The 26,971-nt window shown below is 54.1% G+C and overlaps 10 protein-coding genes across 10 annotated transcripts; 5 read left to right on the top strand and 5 right to left on the bottom strand.

Moving 5' to 3' along the window:
• Positions 1-368: 368 nt before the first annotated feature.
• Positions 369-1,635, top strand: INS49_001862 (uncharacterized protein; the record flags this gene model as incomplete). The annotated part of the gene is made up of 3 exons (XM_043162683.1): positions 369-434; positions 587-772; positions 841-1,635. 3 exons carry the CDS (start codon positions 369-371, stop codon positions 1,633-1,635), a joined length of 1,047 nt encoding a protein of 348 aa, XP_043031189.1.
• Positions 1,636-2,230: 595 nt separating this feature from the next.
• On the bottom strand, positions 2,231-3,309 carry INS49_001861 (uncharacterized protein; the record flags this gene model as incomplete). Its single annotated transcript, XM_043162682.1, has 2 exons — positions 2,231-2,715; positions 2,781-3,309. 2 exons carry the CDS (start codon positions 3,307-3,309, stop codon positions 2,231-2,233), a joined length of 1,014 nt encoding a protein of 337 aa, XP_043031188.1.
• Positions 3,310-4,250: 941 nt separating this feature from the next.
• INS49_001860 (uncharacterized protein) lies at positions 4,251-4,688 on the top strand (the record flags this gene model as incomplete). Its single annotated transcript, XM_043162681.1, has 4 exons — positions 4,251-4,299; positions 4,362-4,391; positions 4,514-4,564; positions 4,630-4,688. The coding sequence occupies 4 exons, from the start codon at positions 4,251-4,253 to the stop codon at positions 4,686-4,688; spliced, it is 189 nt and encodes a 62-aa protein (XP_043031187.1).
• A 609-nt stretch (positions 4,689-5,297) lies between these two features.
• INS49_001859 (uncharacterized protein) lies at positions 5,298-6,261 on the bottom strand (the record flags this gene model as incomplete). Its single annotated transcript, XM_043162680.1, has 2 exons — positions 5,298-6,034; positions 6,231-6,261. 2 exons carry the CDS (start codon positions 6,259-6,261, stop codon positions 5,298-5,300), a joined length of 768 nt encoding a protein of 255 aa, XP_043031186.1.
• Positions 6,262-7,406: 1,145 nt separating this feature from the next.
• On the bottom strand, positions 7,407-7,913 carry INS49_001858 (uncharacterized protein; the record flags this gene model as incomplete). Its single annotated transcript, XM_043162679.1, has 1 exon — positions 7,407-7,913. The coding sequence occupies one exon, from the start codon at positions 7,911-7,913 to the stop codon at positions 7,407-7,409; it is 507 nt and encodes a 168-aa protein (XP_043031185.1).
• A 271-nt stretch (positions 7,914-8,184) lies between these two features.
• INS49_001857 (uncharacterized protein) lies at positions 8,185-9,754 on the bottom strand (the record flags this gene model as incomplete). Its single annotated transcript, XM_043162678.1, has 4 exons — positions 8,185-8,787; positions 8,849-9,481; positions 9,551-9,607; positions 9,671-9,754. 4 exons carry the CDS (start codon positions 9,752-9,754, stop codon positions 8,185-8,187), a joined length of 1,377 nt encoding a protein of 458 aa, XP_043031184.1.
• Positions 9,755-11,693: 1,939 nt separating this feature from the next.
• On the top strand, positions 11,694-13,670 carry INS49_001856 (uncharacterized protein; the record flags this gene model as incomplete). The annotated part of the gene is made up of 6 exons (XM_043162677.1): positions 11,694-11,885; positions 11,985-11,996; positions 12,075-12,179; positions 12,243-12,327; positions 12,386-12,568; positions 12,733-13,670. 6 exons carry the CDS (start codon positions 11,694-11,696, stop codon positions 13,668-13,670), a joined length of 1,515 nt encoding a protein of 504 aa, XP_043031183.1.
• Positions 13,671-14,673: 1,003 nt separating this feature from the next.
• INS49_001855 (uncharacterized protein) lies at positions 14,674-18,072 on the top strand (the record flags this gene model as incomplete). Its single annotated transcript, XM_043162676.1, has 3 exons — positions 14,674-15,161; positions 15,250-16,211; positions 16,268-18,072. The coding sequence occupies 3 exons, from the start codon at positions 14,674-14,676 to the stop codon at positions 18,070-18,072; spliced, it is 3,255 nt and encodes a 1,084-aa protein (XP_043031182.1).
• Positions 18,073-21,691: 3,619 nt separating this feature from the next.
• On the bottom strand, positions 21,692-22,266 carry INS49_001854 (uncharacterized protein; the record flags this gene model as incomplete). Its single annotated transcript, XM_043162675.1, has 2 exons — positions 21,692-21,708; positions 21,768-22,266. The coding sequence occupies 2 exons, from the start codon at positions 22,264-22,266 to the stop codon at positions 21,692-21,694; spliced, it is 516 nt and encodes a 171-aa protein (XP_043031181.1).
• Positions 22,267-25,471: 3,205 nt separating this feature from the next.
• Positions 25,472-26,517, top strand: INS49_001853 (uncharacterized protein; the record flags this gene model as incomplete). The annotated part of the gene is made up of 3 exons (XM_043162674.1): positions 25,472-25,926; positions 25,981-26,333; positions 26,438-26,517. The coding sequence occupies 3 exons, from the start codon at positions 25,472-25,474 to the stop codon at positions 26,515-26,517; spliced, it is 888 nt and encodes a 295-aa protein (XP_043031180.1).
• Positions 26,518-26,971: the final 454 nt, after the last annotated feature.

Here is a 26,971-nt window from a genome sequence, read left to right as displayed (position 1 = left end):
TCTCGGGCCGTAGCTCTATGCACATTCACAAGCAAAGAAGCTGGCAGGCCCTTAGAATCCCTGCGAATTGTAGTAGAGCCGCAACGGTGCTTGGGGCCTGGCTTGGTTCACCGCCTACCGTGAACGGTGTGGCCTGCCAACAGCGACAGGGGTAGATGACATGACGACAGCAACCGCGGCAGGAACAAGCTCGAGGACCCCCGGCCGTCTGGGGCACTCAAACTATCGCAACGACAACACGTAGACTGGCCGTCTTTCTTCTTCCGCAGGCTGCCACTTTAACAACGCACCGACCACGTCCTGCAACGACTTCCCATCATGGCTGCCTGACCCCACCCGAGGCAACTGTTCAGTGTCAATATTCCGATATGTCTGTTGAAATCTGGCCATCTCTGCGTCCGGAGCAGCTTATAACAGCTGTCGAGCAGACCCAAGTAAGCTCGTGCACCACAGCCCCTTTGGTCCTCAGATCTGTTGCACTCAGCCAAGGCACAAAATAGTTAAAATGTTTGAGCCAATTGGTGACGGCTGGGTGCTTCTCCCACAGCTTCCTGGGACCAGACCGCTGACAACTTCGGCCGCCCAGAGGCGAGAGCTAGAATGGCTCCTGAACGAGCTGCATGAGACCCTTCAGAACCTCAAGAGCGGCCTCGAAGACTGCTACGCCCTGCTTGCCCCTGTCGACCCCGGTAGCACCCTCGTCGTCAGCACCCATAGGAACGAGATCGTCAAGGGCCACATCACGCGGGTCGGGACACGGATAGTCAAAGGCGTACGGATCTGGCACCCCTCTTAATGTGCTCGGCAGTCCAAAGACTTACACGTATCGTCGACTTGCAGATCCTCACATTGAAACTCCGGACTCTCCCACACCAGACCTACACCATAACTGCCGAACACCCAATACAGATCGCGCCTCTGACGACCCTCCATGCCCTTCTCAACCACTCCATCGACCTCCTCACCCTCACCCTTAGCTACACATATTCTTCCGGCTCCGCAGGCGGCGCCGAGCCACCCCCCTCACCAACCCGACCCACAGCCACGTTCATAGCCGCCCAGCTCCGCCTGCTGAGCCAGTCCCTCAACGAGGCCACCTCCCTCCTCAAGGGGCCCCAGCCCCTGACCGCGTCCGACGCGACCTGGGTGTCCAAGTCCTGCACCCCGGCCCACTTCTCCCCGCCGACGGGGCCCAACCTGAGCATACAGTGGGGCGTCCAGGAGAGCCAGCTCGTCCTGTGGCTGAGGACCCTGGAGCCCGCCGACGCCCCCGTGAACCTGGGCATGAAGTTCGCCCTGGCCATCGGCACCACCCGCCGCCTGGAGCACGACGAGGCCGAGCAGGTCTTCATGTACACGTACCCGGAGGGCGCGGCCCCGGAGCCGCAGAAACACGGCAACAATGGCGGCGGGGCAGGTGCTCCTGGACAGAGGGGTGCCAGTAAGGAGAATGACGGTGATAAGGAAGGCAGTGGCGAGGTCGAGGCGCAGGTCTTTGTGCGGGAAAAGGTGCGTGTCGAGAGTGCCGATCCGGCCTTGATGTCGCTCGGGACGAAGCTATCAGCACTGGCCAAGACGCTCGCAATGGCCAGGGGAAACCTGGCGACCGTCATGGGCGAGGAGCTCGACGAGTGAGAGTGAAGGGAGTGAGCGGTTGAAAATGTGATACCCGATGTAAATTGTTGCATGCAAATAGCCTCTGACGTGAATGAACAAACAGCGTTTCTGTGACAGAGCTGTCTCAATTTTATTGCTGAAGTAAACTTTGCCAATAGACCCCCTTTCCTGACGCCCATCTGCAGGACCCGACAATACAATACATGTAGCTTGAGCGATCCTTATGCGAACGGGTTTCCTACCATACCTGCAAATACCAATGCAATCTCGAGCAGGATACAACTGCAATACATTATATCCATCGCCCTGCCCAGCTTCGTCCATCATCATGCTTCCTGGTGGCAATTCAAGCTGCCAGAAAGCCTCTGGGATAAACATATTGCTGCCTCGAACTTAGACCGCCCAACAACGGCTGGTATAGTAGAGGCCACTATTGAACCTCAGGAAAGTGGCCGTGGTACCAATGGCAATGCAATACCACTTTATGGACGGAATGCCGCTTGATGGCTGGGCTTGTACTCGTAAACCTGATCGTGGGCAATGCCTGATCGCTCATAGTGGTTGGAGAACAGACTAGTCATAGATATGACACCCTCAGATAGATGGCAATGCATTAGGCCACCGGCGACCAGGGCATTGGGATCAGGATCCTCGACTTCATGTTCTGAATCAAGGGCACCGTCTTGTGGACCGTATCCGCCCAGCCGGGTATGCGCCAAGAATCTTCACGACGGATCTTCCGCTCTTCCAGGTTGGCAAACTGCCAGAGGTGATGCACCGTGTTAAGGTCGCCGATCTGCACGAACCAAGCCCCCACGCCCTCCATCACCTCACGCCGAGCCTTCAGGCCCCTCCGCCAGTGGGTCTCCCACTCGAGCAGGTTTCCGGGACCGAGTGTGTAGGACCGGAGCTCGAAGACACCGCCGAGCTCTCGCGGTGGCGTGGTGGGCCAGAAGCTGAACTCTTGCATTACTGAGGTCTTCTTGGATGTGATGAGTGACCTTAGCTTCTTGTCGAACTCAGGGAACTCGGGATGGGATGAGATGTTGTGGAGAGAGGTGTGGTAGCCCGTGTATCGTTGGTACTCCCAGATATGGACTATGAACCTGTTAGTTTGTGGTGCTCCCTTTGGCGTGCGACGTAAGACAATAGCGGATACGCACCGAAGGTGTCAACATCTCCCACCTCTGTCCGCCAGCTTCCAACCAGATGAACCTTATTCTCCGGCAGGGAGGCCATGCGGGGGTACCAGTTGCCCACCAGCTCAGCGTACTCGTTCACCTTGTCGGGCTTCACCTCGTGGAACACGATGCTGTGCACATACTTGCCCCGCGCGATGACCTGGCTGAAGCTGGCCTCGAGCTGGGCGTCAAGCTCGCGGCCCTCCTTTGTGCCATAGATGAGGTTGGTCAGGGGGCCTGCCTTCCGGGGTGGCTCCTTCTCGGCAATCTCTGCTGCTCGTTCTGAGGTAGAAGCAGTGCTTAGTGAACCCAAGCCCTTAGGAGCATCGCCGGTGTCTGGGGAAGAGGAAGAAAGGAACCCACTAGCATCCCGCTCCTTCTGAGCTGCCACCAACTGCTCTCTGAATGCCTTCTGTTTGCGATTGAAGGCCTCGACGCTGCCGTCCTCGGGATCGATATCTCCCATCGCAGGGGTGCGCTGCGACGCCACGGTTGACGAACCGCTGAACATACGAGCTGCTTGGCGCGGGGTAGCTGTCGCCAGGGCGGCGCGTGCAAGCCGTTGAGAAAGCATGACGAAGGCTTGCCGTAACAAAGAACAGGAATACTGGATAGCTGCAAAAACAATTGGGTTTGAGGATGAAAATAAACGTGACTGTTTCCAAGACTCGAGTCAAAGCTGAAACAAGCACTGATAGGATGGTGGACTGATGCTCTTGGGCTGTCCAAAAGGCCGAGAGACCAAGAAAGATGCAGTGGTAGGCACAGGTCAAGGAGGATCGGCTCGTGCGATGGGGATAGGAGTTGGAGGAGCAGAGGGAGGTCCAATCGTAGCAGACGCAGAGAGGCAAGTACAGAGGTGCTGGTTGGTGGTAGTCAGAGTGTCAGTAGCTGGGAAGCTGTGCGTTCATCAGTGTGCCATGCAGCAAATGCAGAGGGGAATCCCGGTCAAGTGGTCTTGGTGACGCTCAAGTCAACTTGGAGGAAGGTGGTGGTGGTGGTGGTGTTCCAATTCGGGAGCTGAGCTGTCAAAGGGTCTTGTGTCCTCAGAGCTCTCCCCGCATTTTGTGATACGTCTAAGGAGGAGGAGGCAGAGACCTGGATGGAGGACAGGCGCCTGGAGTTCAGGGAAGGGCAGCCCCCTAGGGGAGCTCCCTTCAGAAGCCGGGGTAATGATGTCAGGGCTCCGCAGGGGCTTCGGGGTAGGCCCCACCCGCCTGAGAGGCCAGACCACCAGTACGGAGGATTGCTGACATAACGCCGGCAGCAATGCAGTTTGTACTTCGAGTTGCTGCCTCAGGCCACAACCGTCCCGGCTGCGACCGGGGCATCGGAGCAAGCTGGAAAAAGACTCGCGTATCAACGACGACATCGCATCGAGTAAACCAAACCCGCCTACCCACCCAATTCGACTCCGTCTCTCCCCTAAGTCGAAGCAATCACTCATTCAAGATGTCTTGGCTCGGAGTTACCCCCCTCAAGAAGTTCCCGGCCCCTGTCCGTAAGTCAATTGCGCTACAAACCCATCGACTCGAGGCAGGGCGCATGCTAACAAAGTCACAGTCAAGCCGATGGCCCCCTTCTTTGCTGCCGGTACGTGAGCACGCCGATCTCGAACTCCGTCTCCTCCTCGAATACCACGTAGTCTCCTTCTCCGGGACGGACTGGAGTTGCACGTGGACCGAAATAAAGAGCTTGGAGCTGACTGGAGACAGGTCTTGTCATCGCTTACGGTATCAACGCCGCACAAAACGCCTCAATGAAGAGTATGTCTTCCAGCAAGACGAGGGACAACACATTTTTGGCGCGATAGCTTACATTATACACGCAGGCGACGAGTTCAAGAACGACCCCAGGAACCCCCTGGCCAAGTCCGGCGGTGCGCACTAAGGAACACGACCCAGACCAGGGACGAAGATGAGTGCATGGCAAGAAGTCTCGAGGCGATGATCGATTGCCCATTTTGAAAGGGGGCTGGATTGTATCATAGAGCATCTAGAGAGCGGAAATCGACCCCTGTCGAGGCGGCCGGATGTTGACTTGAACAACCCTTTTTGCATCCTCTGATTGAACGGCCGCAAGCACCGTGTCACGAATTGCTAGGCAAGACTTCAGAAACTGCGAGAGGCCAGACCGGACGAGACCGCATGCCGCCGTTTGTCACCAAGGTTCAATCAAGCCCGCTGTGACGTTGTGTACCACAAGATGTACTGCATGCTCTGAAATGCGAAATGGCAGTTGCGCGCGCAATCCAGAGCCGGTGGCTGCGTTTGTGTATGTGCATGGTCTACTCTAGACGCATCAAGCGTCACACTGTCTAGATTCGTCCTCTTTGGCGTGTAGGTGAAATCGGTGCCGTATGGCTCTATCCCAGGCGCTCTCCCACAGCGCAAACCCGACTCCTGCCGCCCTGATACAGCCAATGCCTCTGTTCTCTATCCATGCAATTATACATCCATCATATCAGAGACGCCCCAACCTCTCTTTGCCATCATATAGTCAGCTCTCCTCCGCACCATCCTCACAATACTGCTTCACAAACCCTACCAGCGGCATCACGAATTGCTTGTTCACGGGGACATAGTGCCCGCCCGGGTGGACCACCATGACGGGGTTCTCAGACCGTGCCTCGAGCCCGCGGCTCCGGCCCTCCTCAACGACCGTGTCCAGACTGCCGATGAACTGCAACGTCGGCGTCGTGATCTTGGGCTCGTATAGCCATGCCAGGGCCGCCGGCGGCGCGAAGAAGCCGCTGTAGACCACGGCGAAGCGGAGCGCCCTGCCGCCGTTGGCCTCGCGCAGCGCCGGCACCCAGCTCCAGTCGTACGTCTCGTCGCTCGGCGGCGGCTGCCTCTGGGCCCCGCCCTCGCCGACGTGCTCGAGCACCGAGGCCAGCATGGCCGCCACCGCCCCGCCCTGGCTGAAGCCCACCACGCCGTCCACGTGCCCGCCGGCCTCGTCCCTGATGCACCGCGCGAGGCTCTCGAAGCCCTCCCTCAGCAGGCGGTAGTTGCCGCTGGCCTCGTCCTTGCGGAACCACGCCCACGCGTCCATCTCCGAGTCGGCGCCGCCGCCATCACCGGGCTGGTACCCGGGGATGTCCTTGGGGCTGAGGCGGGACGGCGCTGTGGGGTAGAAGAGTGTTGGCTGGATCTTCGCAGGCGCGAGGGATTTGGCCAGGAGCTTTTCCAGGGCGCGGGTTTTGGCGCGGAAGAGAGGTCCGGATTGGGTGTATCCTAAAGGCTTTTGTTAGTAGGTCTCTTCGCCATTGAATCGAAGCCAATGAGCGAGACGTGTGCCCGAAGACATGCCTCGATGAGGTCCACAACCCGTTTCAGATTGTGTGAAAGACACTCGGAGACTATCCTCAAGAAAGAGCCACAGAAGTGACGGAAGCTGACAGTGGCGGCTTTCTCACAGACGGTATCTTACCATGAAGCATCAGAATCTTGACCTCTCTCATTGCGTTTCCTTCGGCTTTACCTCCGCCGGCCCAGCCGAGGCTGTCGCACCTTGGTCACCAGCCATGACTGTGGAGTACCTGCAGGATAGAATTGTGGTTGCAAATGGCTTGTAATGCAGATTGAGCCCCCGCAGACTGGAAAGACGATACATGAATTCTTGTTTTGGTGTAGTGGTGGTGAGGATCGGCCTTGTTTGAGTCTTAGCAGGGGCTCCACTTCAGCCGTCGACATGCTTCCCCAATCTGACCGTCCCTGGGCCGTGAATTCACATATTCACTCCAAGGCTACCCACATCAGAATATCAGCAATGTGACTTATAGGACTTTTCAGGCGGGTAATTTGAGAGCCTTCTCTGGCTTGTTTGTAAAGAAGTCGTCTGAAACGCCCCATCAAATCTATCTGCATGCTGTAGTACACCGGAAAAGAAAGTATTTCTAGTGCAACCCTAACGATCGAGAACCTGCTTTTAATGCTATCATCCCGAAGTCCAATTATTCCTCAAAACCGCGAATCTGCTAAGCCTGTGAAAGTCTGTATCATGAGTCGATTCTGCAGCACCGCTCTCATTTACATCACCATCCTAGTCCCTATTCACGTGCATCGTCCATATCGTGGTCTCCTCTTCTTCTAAAGCCAACAAGCTTCACCGCTCCGTCTTGCGAAGAGGCCACGCTTCGACTGCGTTGCCCATCAGAGCCACTCAGACCGTCGAGACTCCAGTCGCCCCCAGCTGAAGTGCCGCAACTGATTCTTTAACCCGAAGTAGCACCGCAATCCTCTTGCGCATCCGGAGAAGCCGGCCGTTCTTGATTCGCTTCGCTCCTCTGGATCCATCGTCGAATAGCCCACACGCTCGTTAAACCCAGGCATAGCGGGTTTGCGCCTCCTCGCGCGAGATCTTTGTTGAGCTCAACAAGCCAAGTAGGAGGAACCCCGGTAGGCGCATAGTTTTGCCACGCTCGCCACATTACTAGGTCATTCACTGGCAGTTCCATAGACTGCAGATAGTTCCAGGGAAAGTGGTGGTTCTAAAATCCATGACCCGCAGGACTAGGCGGTATAATGAAATTCAAGTGGGAAGGGTATGGTGAAAGACGCCGGTTGAAAGAATTCGGGTAAGCATGCGCCGCAGGTACATCCAGGGTTATATTGACCGAAAACGCCGGAGCATAGGGGCGCGACCAGTCCGGCGGTGCTGGCGAGACATCCGGGTTCGTACTGGCGGGTGGCGCTGGATCAAAACTGGGGTTCGGCACACGATGAGGCACTTCGTCCAGGTTGTCATTAGGCCTGGCGGGTGGTGCTGGGTAAAAATTCGGATTCGGAACTCGGCGAGGCACGGCGTCAAGGTGAGAATTTGGCCCATGTAGAACCAAAGGTGAAGGGTAGCTCGTAGGATTGTTGAACGGTGTAATCCGTCCATTGGCAACTTGAGCGTCGTCTGGCGGGGCAGGCTGATCATCGTCAGTAACAGTATTATCCGCAAGTCCATCTTGAGGCGCGGGCTGTTCTCCAGATGGTGAAGACTGTTCGGCGTCTTGTCGGCCACGAGCGCGACCGCGACCAACGCGGGAACGACCAACTCCTTTTGCTCTGGTGGGTCGACTGCCACGGCCACTACCTCGTAGACACAGTACAACGTTGTCTCCATCATGGGCATTTGGAGCTTCCCCTACATTCGTCCCACCACACCAATGAACGATATCAAATCTCACAAGTTTGCTCATAATTTCGTGTTCATTAGTGGCAGAGTCCTGACGGCAATCGTTGTCGTAGAAGTCTGTCTTCGGGCGCGTCTCCGGTAGCGCCGCCCTCTTCCCTCCAAGTCGATCTTCATGTCTAATAATATCCCCGGAAGTAGGTCCGCCTCTAAGCCCAGGTCCGTACTCATACACAGGCTTCGATCCTCCCCCGCTAGGTCTCTAGCCCTTTGTCGCAGCCTTTTTGCCCGAGGGCTGGATGCTAGCCATCATCTCGTCTTTGGTAATTAGGTGCTCGATCTTGCCGAGGTGGCTGAGCAGATCCTTCATGTTGTAGCTCCACTCATTCAAGATGTCATCAACGCTCCGCGGCTGCGCAAAACTGACAATGCGAGCGGGACGGTCGATCCGAGCATACACCATCTTGGAAGTGACGAGCTCGCTAATATACTTCTCAGTCTCATCCTCCGTGAGATCCAGATGTTGTGTCAGACGGTCCATTCGGATGCGGGTGTAGTACTTGGCAATGACTCGGACGTTGTGCTCAATGACACGCTTGCGCAGGTCCTGCCATCGCTGGTTGGCTTTGGGGTCGGAAGAGGTGCCCAGCTGTGCGTCGAAGATGTCTGTTTGGCAAAGATGGGGGCCGTATATTTGTTCCACGTTGGGCCAGCGCATGAGCTCCTGGACTGTGAACTCCTCGAGCAGCTTGGCCTCGAGGGGCACTTGGGCATTGCGCGTGTCCGCCTTGATCCGGTGCATCAAGTCATGCTGCTCGTTGTCGTGAGGTGCAAGGATGACAAAGTAGATGATACGCGCGAGAGTCTAAACCGCGAGCATTAGCACTGAGTTGCATGGAACACATGTTTCGATGGTAGTGACTTACGGCCTTGAAGAGCGTTGGATCGTCTTGCACGGACTGGATCTCGAGAACCTCCCTGTAATGCTTGCATGCATCCAAATACCTGTCCTCGCTCTTCGCCAGGATCACCTGCTGCTCATAGTACCTGAGTTTCAGGGGCGTTGCGTCCGTGGCGCTCTGCAGATACTTTGTGCTGATCTTCCGGCTGAGGATGCCAGCCTGACTCCAATCTTGTGTCTGGATACAGAGGGCGACCTGATCAAGGATGAACTCTGTCTTCTCCTTCCGGTCCATGGATCCAAAAGTCTCAACTTGCAGCTCGCAGAGAATATCACGGGCCGCCTTGACATCGCCATAGTGGTCCTTCTTGAGGTCCGAGAGAATCTTGGTGACACGGGCACGCTCAACCTCGACGAAGATCTTGCCCTCCGTGACCGTTCGCAGGGTCTCGATAACTTGAACCTTCCTGTCAATGTTCGATATATCGCCTAGGAAGTCGATGACGGCTTGTACCATCTTCTGGATGGCTTGCTTGAGTTGTCCATGCTTCTTGGACAGGATGGTTACTTGGTCGCTGAGAAGATCCCAGTCACCTGCGGACTTGCACAGCGTGACAATTGCGATGAGGAGTCTGGATGTCGAGGCAAGATCGGAAGCCTGTCGGCGACGACGTCAGAACAACTCGGAAACCAGAGATCTCGGATGCTGACGGGGCATCTTGCTCACCTGACGTGTTTGCTTCTCGAGCAGGGCGAGCTGTTCGATGGCCCCTTGAAGGTTGTTCTGTCACGAGTGAGCAGTCAGAACATAGGAGCCCCACTGAATATCTCTGTGTTCTTGGGTTACCTTAGCGAGCAATTCTGCTTGGGGGATCTGCTGGTCGACCTCCTTGGTAAAGTCCTTGTCGGGCTTGAATGCGGCGTTCGCCATCTTGGGCGGTTGATGATGGGGAATGATGACTATGGAATGGATGAACGGATGTGGAGGTGGTCTAGATGAAGACTATTATTGGGTACCCTGGAAGAAATGGAGTGCAATTGCGAAGAAGCTGTGTTGAGGGTGTGTGGGAGAGGATGGTTCGGGCCTGGTTGATTGACGTTGTGTTGTGGTGTCTGACGGAAGGAAGCTGTCGCAATGGAAGCTCTGCCTGCAGCTTCGCCGGGGCGGCAACGTCCCTTGGCAGGCAAGCAGGTCCCGCGTATCTTATGTAATCATGCTGGGCTGCAGCTGCAGATCACGTCGAGGTACCTAGGTATTCACACACCAGGGAGCCTTCCAACCTTGGACACACAGTAAGCACCTTATTCGTCTAGACAGTATCAGCCTCATGCAGCCTTGTGGACTTATTCGACCTCCATGGCGGTTCAATCTCGCAACCTTATGACTGCACCTTGAACCTTGGAGAGATTTTGATCCCGGTCCGAGTGGGTACCTGACAGATTCTAGACCAGACCCCAGCTTGATGTCCCATCGCCAGGCGCTTCCCCCCTCCCCCTCCTTTTAGTCTAGAAACGACAGGAACGATACTTCGAAGGAGGGTTGCTGTTGCGCTGCGACATGAACGCTAAACGACACTCTCCAAGGCGACATGGTTTCAGAGCCAACGGCTATCTACTCTGCCTGGTGTCGAGTGCCTGACCAGCCCAAAATTTGTGGTCGCCCAATTCCCCCACCCCAATGGCGTCCTTCAGAATATTAGCCGTCTTGGTTCTTTCTCACCTCCTAGTAGTCAAGAGAGACCAGGCGAGCATCAGCGACCAGACTCACGCATGGGCAGAGTCTTGCTTGATTGCGACACATACGAGGACATGGGACGAACTGGATGCGGGGAGAGGCGGCCTGCTCTGCGAAGCTGTGCCTGGTAGGTCTCCGTCCCCACGAGAGGCCTTCTTCTGTGAGGAGCCGGGCGAGCAATCAGTAGGTACGTCGCGAGTGGCGATTGGGGCGCAGCACGCTCCACGACGTCGTCGCAAGCCCATACTGTTTGCGCCGTCCGAGTCACAACGAGTTCTTAGCGCTTGACCCTATACCACATAGAACACATGAGTAGCGCATTGCAACGTCTGCTCCGAGCCAGCGATCTCCCCAGGCACGATATGTATGCATAAGCAACCGGTAAACATCGAGCTTGGTGTGGCCTGTCAGCCTGGGAATCTGACAATCTGGTTTAAATTCTTATGAAAGGCGTGCGGCGACGAGAATTTAGAAGTCGAGCCTACCATGAAGCGGTCGCATGCCTATTTGGCCTCCGGCCGGTATGCCTTCCGAGTGGAGATGCTATAATGAAATGCAGATCGGCTATCCCCCGCCCAAACAAGGCCCAGAAGGCCTAACCGAAACCGAGAAGGCACTGTACCGCGTCTGCCCTGTTTCGTCTAAGATACGAATACGTTCATACATTAACGATTACGGCCCTACGTGAACGAATACGTTCTCTCCGCGATAATCATTTCGGGCTCGAATGGGACCCCGGATGTTTGCTGTCTCGCTCTCTCCCTGACCAGTCACAGTTCGGTCGTTTCAAACCTGTGGGGTTTAGGGAGACTGCTGGGTACACAGAACGCACAATTTGCACCGGCGCAGGACTGTCCCGTTCACAGATATGACGTTGCACTCATGCCCCCAGCATTAGTCCACGCGTGCTATGCAATGCAGGAACTGGGGGCTACTTTGTGAACGACACCCGCCGGGAATTTATAGTAGATATAATGAGATTGGGTTTGGCTATTCTTCAAGTGCCGTCTTGGCAAGAAGTAGTATATATTGACGCCTCCCACACCTGACCACATCCTCTATACCACTCGTGGCACACCAGGCACACCAGCGATACCACAACAAGAGAAGCTCCCATAAACGCCGACAATCCACAATGGCGTCTGTCTCTCCTATTCCTTCGAAAGTCACAGAGCTGCTAGCCGCACAGTGGCCTTATGTGTTGAGCACATTCTTGGCCTTTGCTGCGGCATGGCTTCTTCAAGCGGTGCTCAAGCAGGACCCCCTGTCCAGCCTACCCATGGTTGGGTCCGAGATTGGAAATGCGGACAAACGGCGGGCAGCTTTCGTACAAGGCGCCAAGAATATTTATCTCGAGGGGTACCGAAAGGCAAGCGATTAGTATGCCACGATTTGACGGGCTCGGACTGACAATTACGGTGAACAGTTCAAGAAGGGCGTGTTCAGGATCACCACAGCAAGCTGCAATACAACCCGATTCCTTAGGAGAGATCTGATCATCCTTTGCTTACTATAGATTTCACTCACAGATCATGATGTTGTTGTGCTCGACCCTCTCTTCCTGACCGAGCTGAAGAACCTACCCGACGATACTGTCTCCTTCGGCGAGGCCGTCAGCGACGTACGTGGACTATACTTCAATAGTTTCGGAAATGGAGAGAACCTTGATTAACAATGGCAACAGTTCATGCAGACCAAGTACACCGGCATCCGGGCTGATCGACCTATCATTCCACATGTGGTTAAGAAAGACTTGATCCCGGCACTGAGTATGGACAGGCATAGTCTTCCCCAAAACACGAACATCCGCTGATTGAATCTTGGCAGATCGTCTAAATCCTATCATCGCCGAGGAAGTTGATCAGTCATACCGGGAGGAACTGCCACCTTGCAAGGACTTTACACCGGTCAACATCTACGGGAAGCTACTTCGAATTGTTGCCAAGGTTTCCGGGCGTATTTTCATCGGTCCTGAGCTCTGTCGCTCTGAGAAATATATTGATACGGCTAGTAAGTTGCTTCTGGGAAGAGCCCTTTCTGTTCTTGGAGCCCTTGGCGCTGCGGGTAGGAGATCCGACGAGATGGACTTGCCATGATTTTGGCATGATTTCTAAGATCCCAACCCGTAATCTTTTGTGTCCGCATGGGGAGATCATTTTCTAACAATGATTTAGTTAGCTACACGATTGAAGTTACAGGCGCGGTGAACGCCATCACCAGAATGAACTTCTGGCAGCGCACCCTGAAGGCTGCTGCCCATCCCAGTGTCAAAGCCGTCCGCGACAGGGAACAAGCTGCGGATGCTTTCCTGAGGCCCATCGTCGAGGGAAGGAAGAAGGCTCAGGAGATGGATCCCGACTTTCAGAAGCCCGATGATCTCTTGCAGTGGCTACTGGATGACGGCCAAGACAAGTTTGGCGAGAAGGGCAGCAAGGAGCTTGCTTCGATCCAGCTGGGCCTGACATTTGCTGCTATCCATACGACCTCTTTGACCGCCACGAATGCCTTCTATTCCCTCGCAGCGATGCCCGAGATTATCCCCGAACTACGCGAGGAAATCAGCACTGTATTGAAGGAGTACGGCACGTTCACCACCCAGGCCCTGCAAAAGATGAAGAAGCTCGACAGCTTCCTCAGGGAGGTGATGCGCTTGCACCCGCTCGGGTTCTCTTCCTTCCAGCGCAAGGTCCTCAAGACGTTCACCCTCTCCACCGGGCAGGTCATCCCCGCCGGCTGCCTCATCGAGGTTCCCGTCGTCGGCATCAACTTTGACGACGAGGTGATCGAGAACCCGGAGAAGTTCGACGCCTTCCGTTCGTACCGCGCACGGGAGTTGGAAGGGCTGGAGGGCGCAGAGAAGGCCAGCGCCGGTGCGAGCAACCAGTTCGTCACCGTGAGCCCTTCGAACCTGCTGTTTGGATACGGCAGACACGCCTGCCCGGGACGGTTCTTTGCTGCGAACGAGATCAAGATGATTGTGTCGAGAGCGGTACTAGACTACGATATGAAGATGGCTGACGGCTCCAGGGAGAGGTATCCGAACCTCTCTTTCGGCGGCCAAAGCGTCCCGGACCCATCTAAGGAGCTCCTGTTCAAGAGAGTCGGTGTCTAGAATTTCTTGGTCCTTGATTTCTTTCATTTGGCGGAATGGCGTGGTTGGTGTTGGCTGCTTTCTGTCTTTATCTCCTCTTCGTGTTCGAGGGCGATTTAAACATTTGCAATATTATTTCGCTGTTAAGATTTGATTTGTTTGAACTGTCGACTGCCAGTGACGTTCGAGACCTTTACATCTTCCATACCACAGTCTCAAATATGATCGGCCTTTTGTTCACAACTTTAGAACCTCATCTCGATGACCTTCCCGTAATGTCCGTGGTCATATGAGCAATATTGATCCACTCGAATTTGCCGGCCACGTGAGCCATTACCTCGGAGACCAGATAATCCACAGCTGTCATGATGATATTGAAACCTTGTCATGGTGCGATCTCCCACAGGACTAAACCTTTGGGTTATGGGCGAAGTACTCTACATTGTTGCACCCGACGGCCAAGTTAGTCCGCTGAAGAAGACTTGATGACAGGGCATCGTGTTCATGAGCTTTTAAAATAATTGGAATGGTTCACGGCGGCTTCAGAGCTCTTCCTTTCTCGTGTTAGTGTGACGTTCTCCTGTCTCGGTGCGCCGGCAGATCAGTGCCGTGGTGGCATTCTCAAGTCTCTTGTGACTTCAAATGGATGGAGCTTCATTTCACGACAATTGTTTCGTTCATTAAGCGGTTTCGAAGCTTTGGAACGCACGACCTCCGCTCGGGGGCCGCAAAGGTCGTGGAACTGACGTTTTCGTACTACGGTTAGGACGCCGGCAGAGCAGCTCCTGCGTTTTTACTCCGCAGCAAAGGTGATACCGTCACTGGGCTAGCTGGCCTAGTGTCCAGGATTGTACTTGCCTCCATAACAAGGCGTGCCTGGCTGGGCCGGCACCTGTAAACACAACCAGATGGTTTCATTTCCTTGCACAACCTTGAGTTCCCGTCGGCCGAGACAGGGAATCTTCCCCATCTACTTCAATCCTCAATTTTGCAAATCACAAGCATACTCATTGGCAATACCACCATGGCCGATTCCGAGTTCAGCATTTTGACGCCGGTCGGCATGCTCGGCTATGGCTACACCATCGAGCACTTTTGGTACGGAATCGAGGAATATCGTCCTGAAGCCATCATCGTCGACAGCGGCTCCACGGATGGCGGCCCATTTAAGCTTGGCGTGGGCAAGATGACCTGCGGTCGAAACTCTTATATCCGCGATTTGGAGCCCATTCTGGCCGCATGCTTTCATTTCAAGATCAAAGTACTTATAAGCTCAGTGGGAGGGGACGGCAGTGACAAGCACCTGAAGGAGATGTTGGAAATCGTGACCGAGATATCCTCCAGGCTTGGATTCAGCTTCGAGGTGGCCACTATCAATGCAGGCATTGACCGAAACCTCGTGAAGAGGAAGATAGCCTCCTCAAAAGTCCACCCTTGCGGACCCGTCGAGGATCTCTTACCAGATGTTGTTGATGGTGCTGTTGATGTCGTCAGTCAGATGGGCGCAGAACCGTAGGTGTTACTCACCTTTGTCTCGAGACGAGGCAGGCCCTTTCGCAAGCGATTCTGCAACAGACGGCTAACAGGATTATGCGATCAGTTTCATGGAGGCTCTCAAGGGCAATCCAGACATCATCCTCGCCGGTCGCTCTTATGACCCTGCACCCTTCGCAGCGTTCTGTCTCTCACGCGGTGTGTCGGAAGGTGTGGCATGGCATATGGGTAAGATCATGGAGTGTGGCGCTGCCTGCGCAACTCCAAAGGGAACTTCTATCATCGCCACGGTACGCCGTGACTCTTTCGACCTGACGCCACTGGCTCCAAGCCACAGATGCACACCTCTCTCGGTAGCCTCGCACACACTCTACGAGAAGACACGGCCAGATCGTCTTCCTGGCCCGGGAGGCATTCTCAATTTGGATACTGCCAAATACGAGCAGTTGACGGAGAATACTACTCGGGTTTCTGGAGCCACGTTCATACCGACTCCATACCAAATCAAGCTGGAGGGTGTGACCCGTCTCGGCTATCGTGCCGTCTTTGTCGGGGGTATTCGAGACCCTATCCTGATCGGACAAATCGAAGACTTTCTCAAGCGTGTCCGCACGCACGTGCGTGAACGTTGTCCACTCCTTGATAAGTCGGAAGCCTGCCGCCTCATATTCCACGTATATGGAAACAACGGCGTCATGGGTCCACTCGAGACACAAGCAGCAGGGTTTGCTCATGAAATTGCGATCCTCGGCGAAGTTGTTGCTCCAAATCAGGACCTGGCTTCCACTATCGCGAATAGCACTCGGGTATGCCTTCTTCATGCTCCGTACCCAGGCCAGATGGCCACGGCAGGAAACTTTGCCAGCCCCCTGTCACCATCTGAACAAGAGGCTGGACCCGTTTTTAAATTCAGTCTGTATCACCTGGTCGACCTTGAAGAGGACGAGCAGGTTTCACTGTTCCCAGTCAGCTTCCACCGCATAAAGTCGACACAAGAGCCATCGCCTTTCAAGGCGATAGCAGAGGATCGAAAAATCGCACTCCGGAATGGTTCGCTAGCTCCTATTGGTATGTTCCACAGTTCTGAAATCTCGTATCCAGGGGCTAACAGCTGCGGTGTCTAGCGAAGAAGCAAGTTCCAAAGGGGCGCGCAAAGATGAGCTCGCTTGCTCGCGTAATCCGGTCCAAGAATGCGGGCCCCTTTGAGCTAACTTTCGACATCATGTTTGATTCGAGTGAAATATACCATCGTGTGCGGGACGCGGACGTCCTCGGAAACGACGTAATCCGGCGTCTCTATCGCGTCGAAGACGAGGACATTATCACTAACATGTTTTACACGCCTGCTCTTGCTTGGAAGTGTACCATCAGACGACCATGGGCACAAGGAAGCGTTGGGGAGAGAGATACCCTAGGAACGCAGCAGCACGCGCCGTTACTCAACATAGAAGTGCCCGGCACCGAGACAGCTACACCCAGTGCCATCGACACCGAGGATCGCACCGGCTTTCTCGCCCGGGATATCGTGCGTGAAATATGGACAGGGCTCCAGCTCCCAGAAAGCGCACTCGAGTCACTGGAGCTCCCTGGTGATGATGGGAGGCCTGCATTGCCGTCGTCATACAAAATCGGATCTCTGGCCCAAGGCACAATCGCACTGTCCGGACTCACAGCCTCGCTGATTCACTCGCTGCGCAACAACATGTCCATGCCTAAAGTCACAGTTCCGGTGAAGCACGCCACGATTGAATACAAGTCTGAAAGGCTTTACACCCTCGACGGGAAGCCACCTTCCCACGTTTGGGGCCCAATAGGCGGTCTTCACAAGACCTCGGATGGCTACGTCCGAATTCACGGCGCCTTCCCCAACCACCGCAATGGGGCTGCCAGGCTGCTTGGGTTGCCACTGACTGCGAGCCGGGCCGATGTCTCGGAGAAGACCGCGGACTGGGCAAGTGTGGATCTCGAGTCTGTGGGTTTGGATAACGAGCTGGCGATCTACGCACTGCGTTCCTATCGCCAGTGGGACGTGCTGCCCCAAGCCAAAGCAACCGCCGACTTCCCAATATCCATCTCCCAGATCGCCACAGGACCGGCCGGGCTCCCAGCTCGTCTACTTCCAGGAAAAGACAAATGCCTGCGAGGACTCCGCGTGGTTGAGATGAGCCGCGTGATCGCCGCGCCCCTTGCGGGCAAAACATTGGCAGCCCACGGCGCCGACGTTATCTGGGTCACTTCGCCAAACTTGCCATCCTTACCGGAAACAGATGTTGAATTTGGCCGCGGAAAACGTACTGTGCAGCTCGATTTGCATCATGATAACGAAAGACAGAAGCTGCTTGAACTCGTCAAGAGCTGCGATGTCTTCATCCAGAGCTTCCGGCCGGGCAGCCTCGCCGCGCGTGGTCTCTCCCAGGAGGAAGTAGCCGCCCTGAACCCAGGTGTGGTGTATGCAAGCCTGTCGGCCTTCGGACCTCGGGGGCCGTGGTCTGGCCGCAGGGGTTTCGATTCTCTCGTACAGACATGCTCGGGCATGAATGTGTCCGAGGCGGAGCATTACGGGACCGGCGAGGCGGCCCGGCACACCCCGTGCCAGGCTCTGGACCACGCCGGTGGCTATCTCCTGGCTTCGGGGATCATGGCAGCACTATACCGCCGGGCCACGGCGGGTGGCTCCCATGCTGTGGAAGTGTCTCTGGCGGGAGCGATGAAATACCTCCGCAGCCTGGGCCAGTATCCAGGCAGGTCGGGCTTCGAGGTGCCGGATTTCGAGACGGCTGCGGATGTGGACGAGTACCTGGACACGCACATGAGTGGTTTCGGAGAGCTGAGGGCTGTCAGGCACAGCGTGACCGTGCAGGGTTGCTCAACTGACTGGGAGGTCATGCCTAAGCCTCTTGGAAGCGACAAGCCGGAGTGGATGGTATGATGGGTGGTGACATCTCCTATGGGGATACCACGGGGCCTAAATCCTAATATTCGTCTGCTCAGTGTCCTGGGGTTTACGTGTAATGTTAGAACAGCCGCATACCACCATATCTAGCTACGTAGGTGGTATCAGTAGGTGGGTTAATTCGCTGCCAAAGGATGGCGCATTGGGTCATTGATGGCTATTAGTAAGAGCATTATCCTACGTGTCCCGGTGGAATGTTGGAGAAGAATCACGGGTGGACTTAGGTTTCATAATTAGTCTGTTAGCTACTCCTAATTCACGAGCTCTTCGGCAACCATTATTATGTTTGAGCCCCCTGGTGAGCCCATGGTCTCTTCACTACGGCTTCCTTGCCGCTGCAGAAGTGTATGTGTGTGCCTGTAAAGTTGCGGCACTGAATCACACGCCCAGTGGGTTTCAGAACCACGGAGGTGTACACTGTGATTCATTTCAAATACTGGGGATATTCGGATGGTACTGGAGACCTGACTAATAGTCAGTTACTGTTCAACGCAGCCACTGCGTTGTCACAAGTCTTGACAGTGAGTCAGAAGATTTGTATATAAACTTACCACCAAATCCCCAGCTCCAGGATTTTATTCAACATCAGATCCCCGAATCACTTCAAGTTTGACCCCATAAGCTCACGAACAGACAATGCCATTCAAACCTATCCATTTTCTCTGGCTGTTAGCCCATGGGCCAGGACAGGCCCACGCATTTCCCTTCCTCCAGAACCAGCGGCGCGAGACAACCTCGATATCTACATCGAGCATCGATCTTGCACATATCGTAACCCCAGTCACCCTGACGACTTCACACGCCAACCCGTCCACTGGAACTGCAAACACTCCGACCGGCACCTTGGACATGGAAAGCCAACAGAGAGGCACAACCAAATCGGCGACCTTGGCCAGCGTAAGTCCAACATTGCTAGCGTCAAGTGTCATCTCCAGCGGCTCTCAGCCCACAGCCTCGTCGTCTATCATTATGAAACCATCTCCAATAACCTCTGACCCCACCCTGACTCCCACTTCAAGAACATCCAGTGGGCCTACTACGGGGGCCGGAATTAATGTACATACGCTTACCTTGAATGTGCCTGCTATCATAATGGAGCATACCGTGGCTACTACTGTTTTCATCATGCAAACTCCCGCAGAGCCCTTCAATTTCCTAGCTACACCAAGTGGTGTCAATTAGGACCAAAGTCGCCAATAGGGGAACATCATCACAGCATCATGGACAGACTTTGACCAAACACAGCAATCTGCCCGCACTCAGTGATCTTGATCCCAAAATCAGCCGTACAGGGACCTTTTCAGGGCACTCCTTGGTTGAGATTTGATTGAACGAGTGTTGCTGACTCCGCCATCTTCAAGGACGATTCAGAGACTCAAAAGAGACTACTCGAGGCTATCAACAGGAACGCTCATGCTTCTACAAGATTCAAACCTTCAAGTACTATGAGTGAGAATGTGTTGCATACAGCGGGAACAAGCAATGCCTCAGAACAATGCACAAGCAGAATCCGCCATGAAGCCTACCAAACAGCTCCGAAGAGGGTGCAAAGGCGCAAAGGGCGAATTGAAATCTCTTGCTGTAAACGCAAAGCAGCTGTGGCAGATAATGCCAGCAACAGTCTGGGAATCCATACTCTTGAGGGCCCAAACTTGGTTTTTTGGACTGGGGTGGGCATCGCCATCCTGTTCCAGATCTCTGTGGTTCTAGTTTTGGCCTGAGGGTAGATCACACGCGGAGAAGATTTATGTTGATCGATAGAAAACAATTCGATTTCCTGGCACATCAGTTTGCACTTTGTTCAGCAGGTGATAATTCCTAACCATGCACATGTTCAAAAGCCAAGATGATCTTCATATAGACCATAATCATAAAATTGTATTTCTTGCAGAATGTCTAGACGACACACATACATCTAATGGGAATACCCAATAGCCCCATCTAGCAAACTGCTCTCATGATTGATGATCCCTACCCGTAAGGTCTTTTCTAGGCGTTGGTTGCTCTGTGATATGTAAGTTCTGTACTTGAGTAGGAGACGGCTTTTCTATGTCTTGATGAAAATGAACTCGACAGGCTATGCCTGGATGCATATGTGTGACATGAAATGCGTAATGGACCGCAATAGACGTGAACAAGCGAGACTGTTCGACTTTGTTCGCAACCTGATCGTCACTCGTCCGCTCTAATCATGGCCACGGAACCAAAATATGCAAGAAACTGCCTCTTCAATCGATACTGTGATTGGAACTGGATGACAAGTCAGTAGCCCAATCAGAAAATAATTAGTGTGTGACTTGGTGTTGGACTTGTCCCGTGAGGCATGTGAGTAAAGCACTCTCCCATTTATGCACATACATAAACTTCTTGGTCGATGTTGTTGGACCTTCTCCTCAATCATTAATCCAACACTTCAGCATCCAAAAATAGCAAATATGTCCTCTCGACCACGAATTTTCGTTCTACTTATTGGGGCTGCGAGAGCTGTCCCTCATCCGGTTTCATTGAGCCCAATGCACGACACATCGGGACCCGATGTTGAAGATCCAGGGGCCAACAACGACGCGGCAGGTCATGTTCGTCTTGTGGCCTTACCACCCTCCTCGACCGCAGACCTCGCCAATTTGGTGACTCCCGTTACCCTTCATACATCGTCAACCCCTTATGAATTAACAGAAATTACACCGGTAACTGAACCAACATCATCGACCCCTTATGAATTGACAGAAATTACACCAGTACCCAAACCAACATCTTCGACCTCTTCTGAGTTGACAGAAATAACTCCAGTACCTGTACCCACGTCTTCACCGCAGACCGTTTTTACAATAAGCTCGGCATCATCTACTTCTACCACTGACGGCGAAAGCCCAGCACAGCCCCTCCCGGCCTCGCCTTCGATCACAATATCCGCTACGGGACAGCACATAGGGACTGTCACCATTACCGACTGGGTGACCGTCACGCTGCCCGCAGGTGGCCCAGAGCCCGTGGAGACCCAAATGCCAGGCTCGGAGACCGTGCCGATAACCATCATTCCGGTTACTTACAACAGCTCTGCGAGCAGAAGACCTGAAGTTCCTGGAGGTTTTCTGGGCCCCCGCGGCCTAATACTGACAAGCCAGATGAGGCTCAGCGCAAGGAATAGAGCTGTGTGAGAGCATTTCAAGGAGTCCTCGTTCTGCACATAGTGTTGCACACAGCCACATCTCTACAATTTGTAGGCTTGAGCACCTCACTTGTGCACAAGGTCCATGCATACACTACTCCATTGTTACATACCTTGGACAGCCGGAATACAAGATGGAGGGTAAGGAAATTACCCTAGGTGACGTTCGTGGGTGGAGATACAAGTAAACGCTTCGTTGGCGACACTGAAGTGTAGGCCAGACATAGAGGAGAGAGTGTCCTACGATAACATAGCTTCGTCACAGGGATCATCAATGTAGAGATAATTAAATTAAAGCCATCTCCTAACTCCCGCTCTCGTTGTAGTGCTGTGAACATAGTACAATTGAAGAAAACATAGCACAGTCGCAAAGGGTCCTGGCAACGGCCTGCCAGAACGTGATTATATACAGCGTGATGTTGCTCACTATCGAAGATCGTGACCTGTGGTGCAGTGATCAGTATTATCCCATCAACCGTGTCAACAACAGTGTCAGACTTACGTCCAAGAGCCTTGCCACGCTTCGAGACCTCCTTGGCGTGGTAGGCCTTGATCTTGGCGCGCCTCGCCTCCTCCTTGGCCTCGAACTCGAGCCTCTTCACCTCCTCCCGGGCGTCCTTGACCTCCCGCCTCGCCAGCTCCAGTGCGCGGTCGGCTTCCTTCTCCGCGGTCTCGGCGCTCATCATCCTCTCCCGCGCCTGTATGATGGAAGGGTCGAGCTCCTCGTTTGCCTTAAACTTGTGCAGGAGGCCACCACCACCGCCCCTCGTTGACGTTGAACGGCTGAAGATGCTGCTGGAGCCGTCGTTGTGCGTCGGGCTGGTGCGGTATGTGCTGGACGTGCGGCGGGTTGAGTCGGTCGCCTGGGTCGAGGTGGTTGGTGTTGGTGATGGGTCCCGTCGGAGCGAGCTTAGGAGGCCGCGCTTTCGTGGCTCCTCCTCATGGTAGGGCTCCTGTGGTGGGAGCTCCTCTTCAGGCTCGCGGCGGGTGAAGAAAGGCATCTTGATGATATGATTTGTATTGTGTTATGTTGGGCCCACAGGAATGTATGCGGCGTGGCGTCGATGTTCAACGTAGAAGACGAGGGAAGAATTGGAGGAACGACTTTGTTCTTGACCGGGCGATCAGTCCCTTTTCATGCATTCTCAAACTGCCACTATCACAAGGTCTGTCACCCCCAACCATTGTTGCGCTGCATCATCAAACCTGCTTTTGGAATTCAGGGTCGTTGGTGATCGACAGTGACGTCAGAGCATTCCAGCCAATAGAACAACACGATGCCCAGTGGGTCATACCCGATCAGGTCAATTAGTGACCCCTAAAATAAGCCAGCCAATATGCAGGGTCCAAACCTGCCAGGGGGTACATCATCGCTGCTGGCCTCCGACCGCCCTTTGCTGTGCGATGATAGCATGGCTGAAACCACTTCATGTGGCTTACCGTGCGAGGGGTGCCGCCAGCGACGCCAACGATCGTCAGCTACGACGCTGAGACTTTGAGGCAGCAAGGCACCAGGGCAACCGAGCAAGAATCTGTCCTGAATTCGGACGAGCTCAGCAAGAAAAACCTCAATGAAGTCTCGTATCTTTCAATGGCCGTGATGGTGCCGCGCCGATCTAACTCAGGCCATGGTAGGTCACATATTTGGACAAAAGTATAATCAAACGCCTGATAGCATCCATTGCGGGCGTGGTGTCGAAGCGAGAAAAATGTTGAATTCACTAGCATGCCTAAACAAGACACTCTGCGTGAATATTTATAAGAAGGAATGGAAATGGAAGTCACGTGTACCGGGTGCGATTTCGCGGCTCTCATGCCCTGGAAACCTTGGGATCTTGTCTCGGTACTCGATGGTGCTTGTCCTGCTTGGGCGTGAGCCCGGAACTTGCCACTTCACTCGACACCTGCTTTCCTGGATTACTCAGCAGTGGTCTAGCCTTTTCTGTAGTATCTACGATATGCCAATAGATACCTGGGGTATTTCGGAGGAAATGATGAATCTTGGGCCGCTTGTTCGCGACTTTGACCAGTGCAAGCGTTTTGGGTACACATGACCACACATGTTGCTTGCCGGCGGCACAGTCTCGACCCCGGTGGTGGGGCAAGAATTCCGGAGACTGGAAATCCGAGCGAGGCAGGGAAGTGAGCTCGATTGAAGAGCCACGGACCGACCGGAGCCGTAAAGCGTGGGGTTCAGCTCATTCCTACCCTGTTCCTGATTATCAACCTTACTAACGCGCGCCTAAGCACGTCTCGTCGCATCCAGACCGGAAACTTTAACTTGATGTCGGTAGTTCTGGCACCTCTGAATGCTTATTAGGCTCTACTGCTCATCATTTGTTGCTGGTGCCAGTGACAAGCGGCAGAAATGTAGTCCTTGCTCAGTTCTATTTTCCTGGCTTTTGCTTCAGCGACAAGGCCCGAGAGCACAGCAAGTCGCGACTCATGTGCCCGCTGCCGAGTGAGCTGGTGAGAAGCCATGCCCTCACGGAGCTGGCCCACTCCGTATCACACCTAAATCGCCTATATCTTCAGATTCTACAGCGGGGTTGATGAGCAGCGTTGTAACGGAATTGTGTTACGCTTCCACCATGTTGCTTGGACCACCAATGGACCATGCACATCGTGACAAACGAGTATATGACCCTGTTCAGCGGGCTCGCGAAGGGCGCCTAGCACCTACTCGTTGCTACCTCCCTCGGCCGCCAAGGAAGGCCTGACTTTGAAGACCCTACGGTTATTTGTTTCATGTCAATAACTATGTTTTCAAAATGTCTATGATGGCACCGACCTGAACGGGCCGATTCCTGCTTTCCTATTCTGTCCTCTCGGTGCTTGGTGCCGGTCGCCAATCTCATCGAGGTGTTCGCCATGTCGGCTGCTAAGTGGTACTAGACCGTTTGAAGAACTTTTCCCGAAAATCCGGAATGAGGGCCGAATATCGAAGCGCCACGGGAAGATGTCAAGAGAGGAAGGTTGCATCTGCTCCCGGCATCGTCAAATCACAGAATGCTCAGTGTGTCGCTCGGCTCTACCCCGTGGGGAGATGGATAGCGCAAAGCTTTGACGATGACTGGGGGCCGCACTAGAGGAAGCGGATAAAACGACTTGGCCAGAACATGAGTCCCGAGTCACACCGCGGAATGCTAGACCTCGAATATGCCCGGTGCCTGAACACACGATGCGACAAAGACGCGGTCCTAAAGACTTTGATCTATGTACATACATATTTTAAGCTGTTTCGGGAACACACAAAAGTCCAACCGTGCCTGTGACGGAGGCACACTTTGCCAGGCAATCCTTCCCAATCTTTTGCTTATGCTTGGGGCATACACAGTATCCAACGGACCGTTGCATTCTAGGCTCTCTTCCAGAGACACCCTTGATCATCAACTTGAAGCCAACGCACTATATCCCCGTGGACGCTTCGGTAGGCCAAGTCGCCGTTCCTGATGCCCCAGACCATGCCACCCGGCTGACATGCCTGGTGGATGCAACCCCAGAAAATGATCATTAGCCAACAGAGCTGCTGCATTCATGACATCCCTGGACAGTTCGTCCCGTTCGCAGCCGCCGCCATGCTGGTGGGCCCACAAAGTCTCCAATCGGCAGGATAAGCTTACCCCACGCGACCATCCGCGGGTGACCACCCCTGAGGGCAAATATCACAAGGCTCAGCACATTCTTCTCCAGATTCCTGGGCGGCCCAGGCCACGATAGTTTTGCCCATTCCACTAGTCTACCAAGATTTGACCTGTCTCGCAACCGTACTCACAAGATTGATGAAGTCTTGGCAATAGGCTGAGACCACACGCTCTTGGACCCAATCTATCCGCCTTGGAGCCTATCATAAACGGGCCGTTTTGATGCCCGTGCAGCGTGCCATGTCCGGGAGACAAAGCGCATGGTGTGAACACCGGAGTGGGTAAGGTCTTGTCAGGAGGCGCCTGATAATATTCTGTCAGTAGGCCGACTTGTTGTGGGTCTCATGAGTCGACGGCATCAACAATGGAGATGCAGGAAGGACTTGAAAAGAATATATAACCAGGCCAGCTCTGGCTTCATGGGGATCCAAGGCGGCCTGATTCTCAACCACTGATCACACTCCCTCCTTTTACATTCTTTGTCTTTGTATATACTTGCATCCCCCGTCGTCAACTGTATACATCACTGTGACGACCTTGCCACCACTGTCCCTAAATCAAGATGGGTATTCGCAACGTCCTCGCCACGGCCATCGCCGGCCTGCCAGTCATCCAGGCTGCTATTCCCAGCATCTCAGGATTTACGCTGACCTGGGGTGACGACTTCATTGGTTCCGCCAACAGTCTTCCCAGCACATCAAACTGGATCATCGACACCGGTACCTCTTACCCGGGTGGCCCATCCAACTGGGGTACAGGAGAAATCCAGACTTATACCAGCAGCACGAACAATCTGAAGCTCAACGGGAATGGGGCGCTCCAAATTACCGCAATCAAGAGCTCGTCCGGTGCTTGGACCTCTGCCCGTATCGAGACACAGCGCAACGACTTCGTTGCGCGTGCCGGGGGTAAGATGAGGATCCAGGCGAGCCTCAACCTGCCCAATGTTGGCAGCAACGGCATCGGATACTGGCCGGCATTTTGGACCCTGGGAAGTGCGTACCGGGGCAACTACCAGTAAGTCCTACACAGATATATCGCCAGCGAGCACGAAAACTCACACTCCTGTAGGAATTGGCCCTCTGTCGGAGAGTTTGACATCATGGAGAACGTCAACGCCATCAACCGCGTCTGGGGAGTAATGCACTGCGGAGTAAACCCGAATGGCCCATGTCGAGAGACTGACGGCCTTGTGGGCTCGCGCGAGTGCCCGGGCAGCCCGTGCCAGGGCAACTTCCACACCTACACCCTCGAGGTCGACCGCACCCAGGAGCTCGAGGCCGTGCGGTGGTTCGTCGACGGCACTCTTTTCTGGCAGATTGTGGAGACCGACCTGCCCGCCGACACCTGGGCCCAGGCTGTCCACAACCCTCACTTCGTTTTGCTCAACCTCGCCATCGGCGGTGCATTCCCGAATAACAACTGTGAGTGCCATTCTTCTCCTGCTACACATCCCCGATCTTTGTGCTTTAGAATGTTCCAGAATGTATCACTTTGGGATCCGCAGCAGGTGACTAACAGATACTAGACGGCAGCGCCACTCCGCTGGCCAATACTGTCAGTGGGGGCACGTTGCAGGCAGAGTACATCGCCGTCTACAACGCCTAGGCTCGTCAAGGAAGGGTAACGGGAGAAGTTTCGATTTCCCCGATATTACGGATCTTCTTGAATTCTTTGTATATATCTATCAATATTCACCCGTGTGAATATGGCGAGGGGCGGGTTTCTTTCTTTCCATCCGTGCTGAGACGCATCGAATCCAGGCAATAAATTGCTCGAGATTGCGCCTGTGTAGCGAATCGATCGATTGAAAATGACTTTTCCCTGCAATGGGGTTCTAGGACATAAGTTGTCAGTTCTGCATTTGAAGACATAATAGGGGAGCAAGAGTGAATGTATGACCGCCACAGAGACGAACTTGAATTCCGAATTGAACAAATCCAAAGTATGTATGCGCTGAATTAGGCTGGAAGAGTAAAATGTGCACGTGGACTGTGTTGCATTCATGGCGCTTTGTACGACACCCAACTTAAGGTTCGTGCAGTATGTAGACGGATTTGAA

This window comes from Diaporthe citri (assembly GCF_014595645.1).
Source record: "Diaporthe citri strain NFHF-8-4 chromosome Unknown scaffold_1, whole genome shotgun sequence".
NCBI lineage: Eukaryota > Fungi > Ascomycota > Sordariomycetes > Diaporthales > Diaporthaceae > Diaporthe > Diaporthe citri.
Note: the sequence above shows the minus strand (reverse complement) of the source record. Positions and strands in the feature narration are given on the sequence as shown.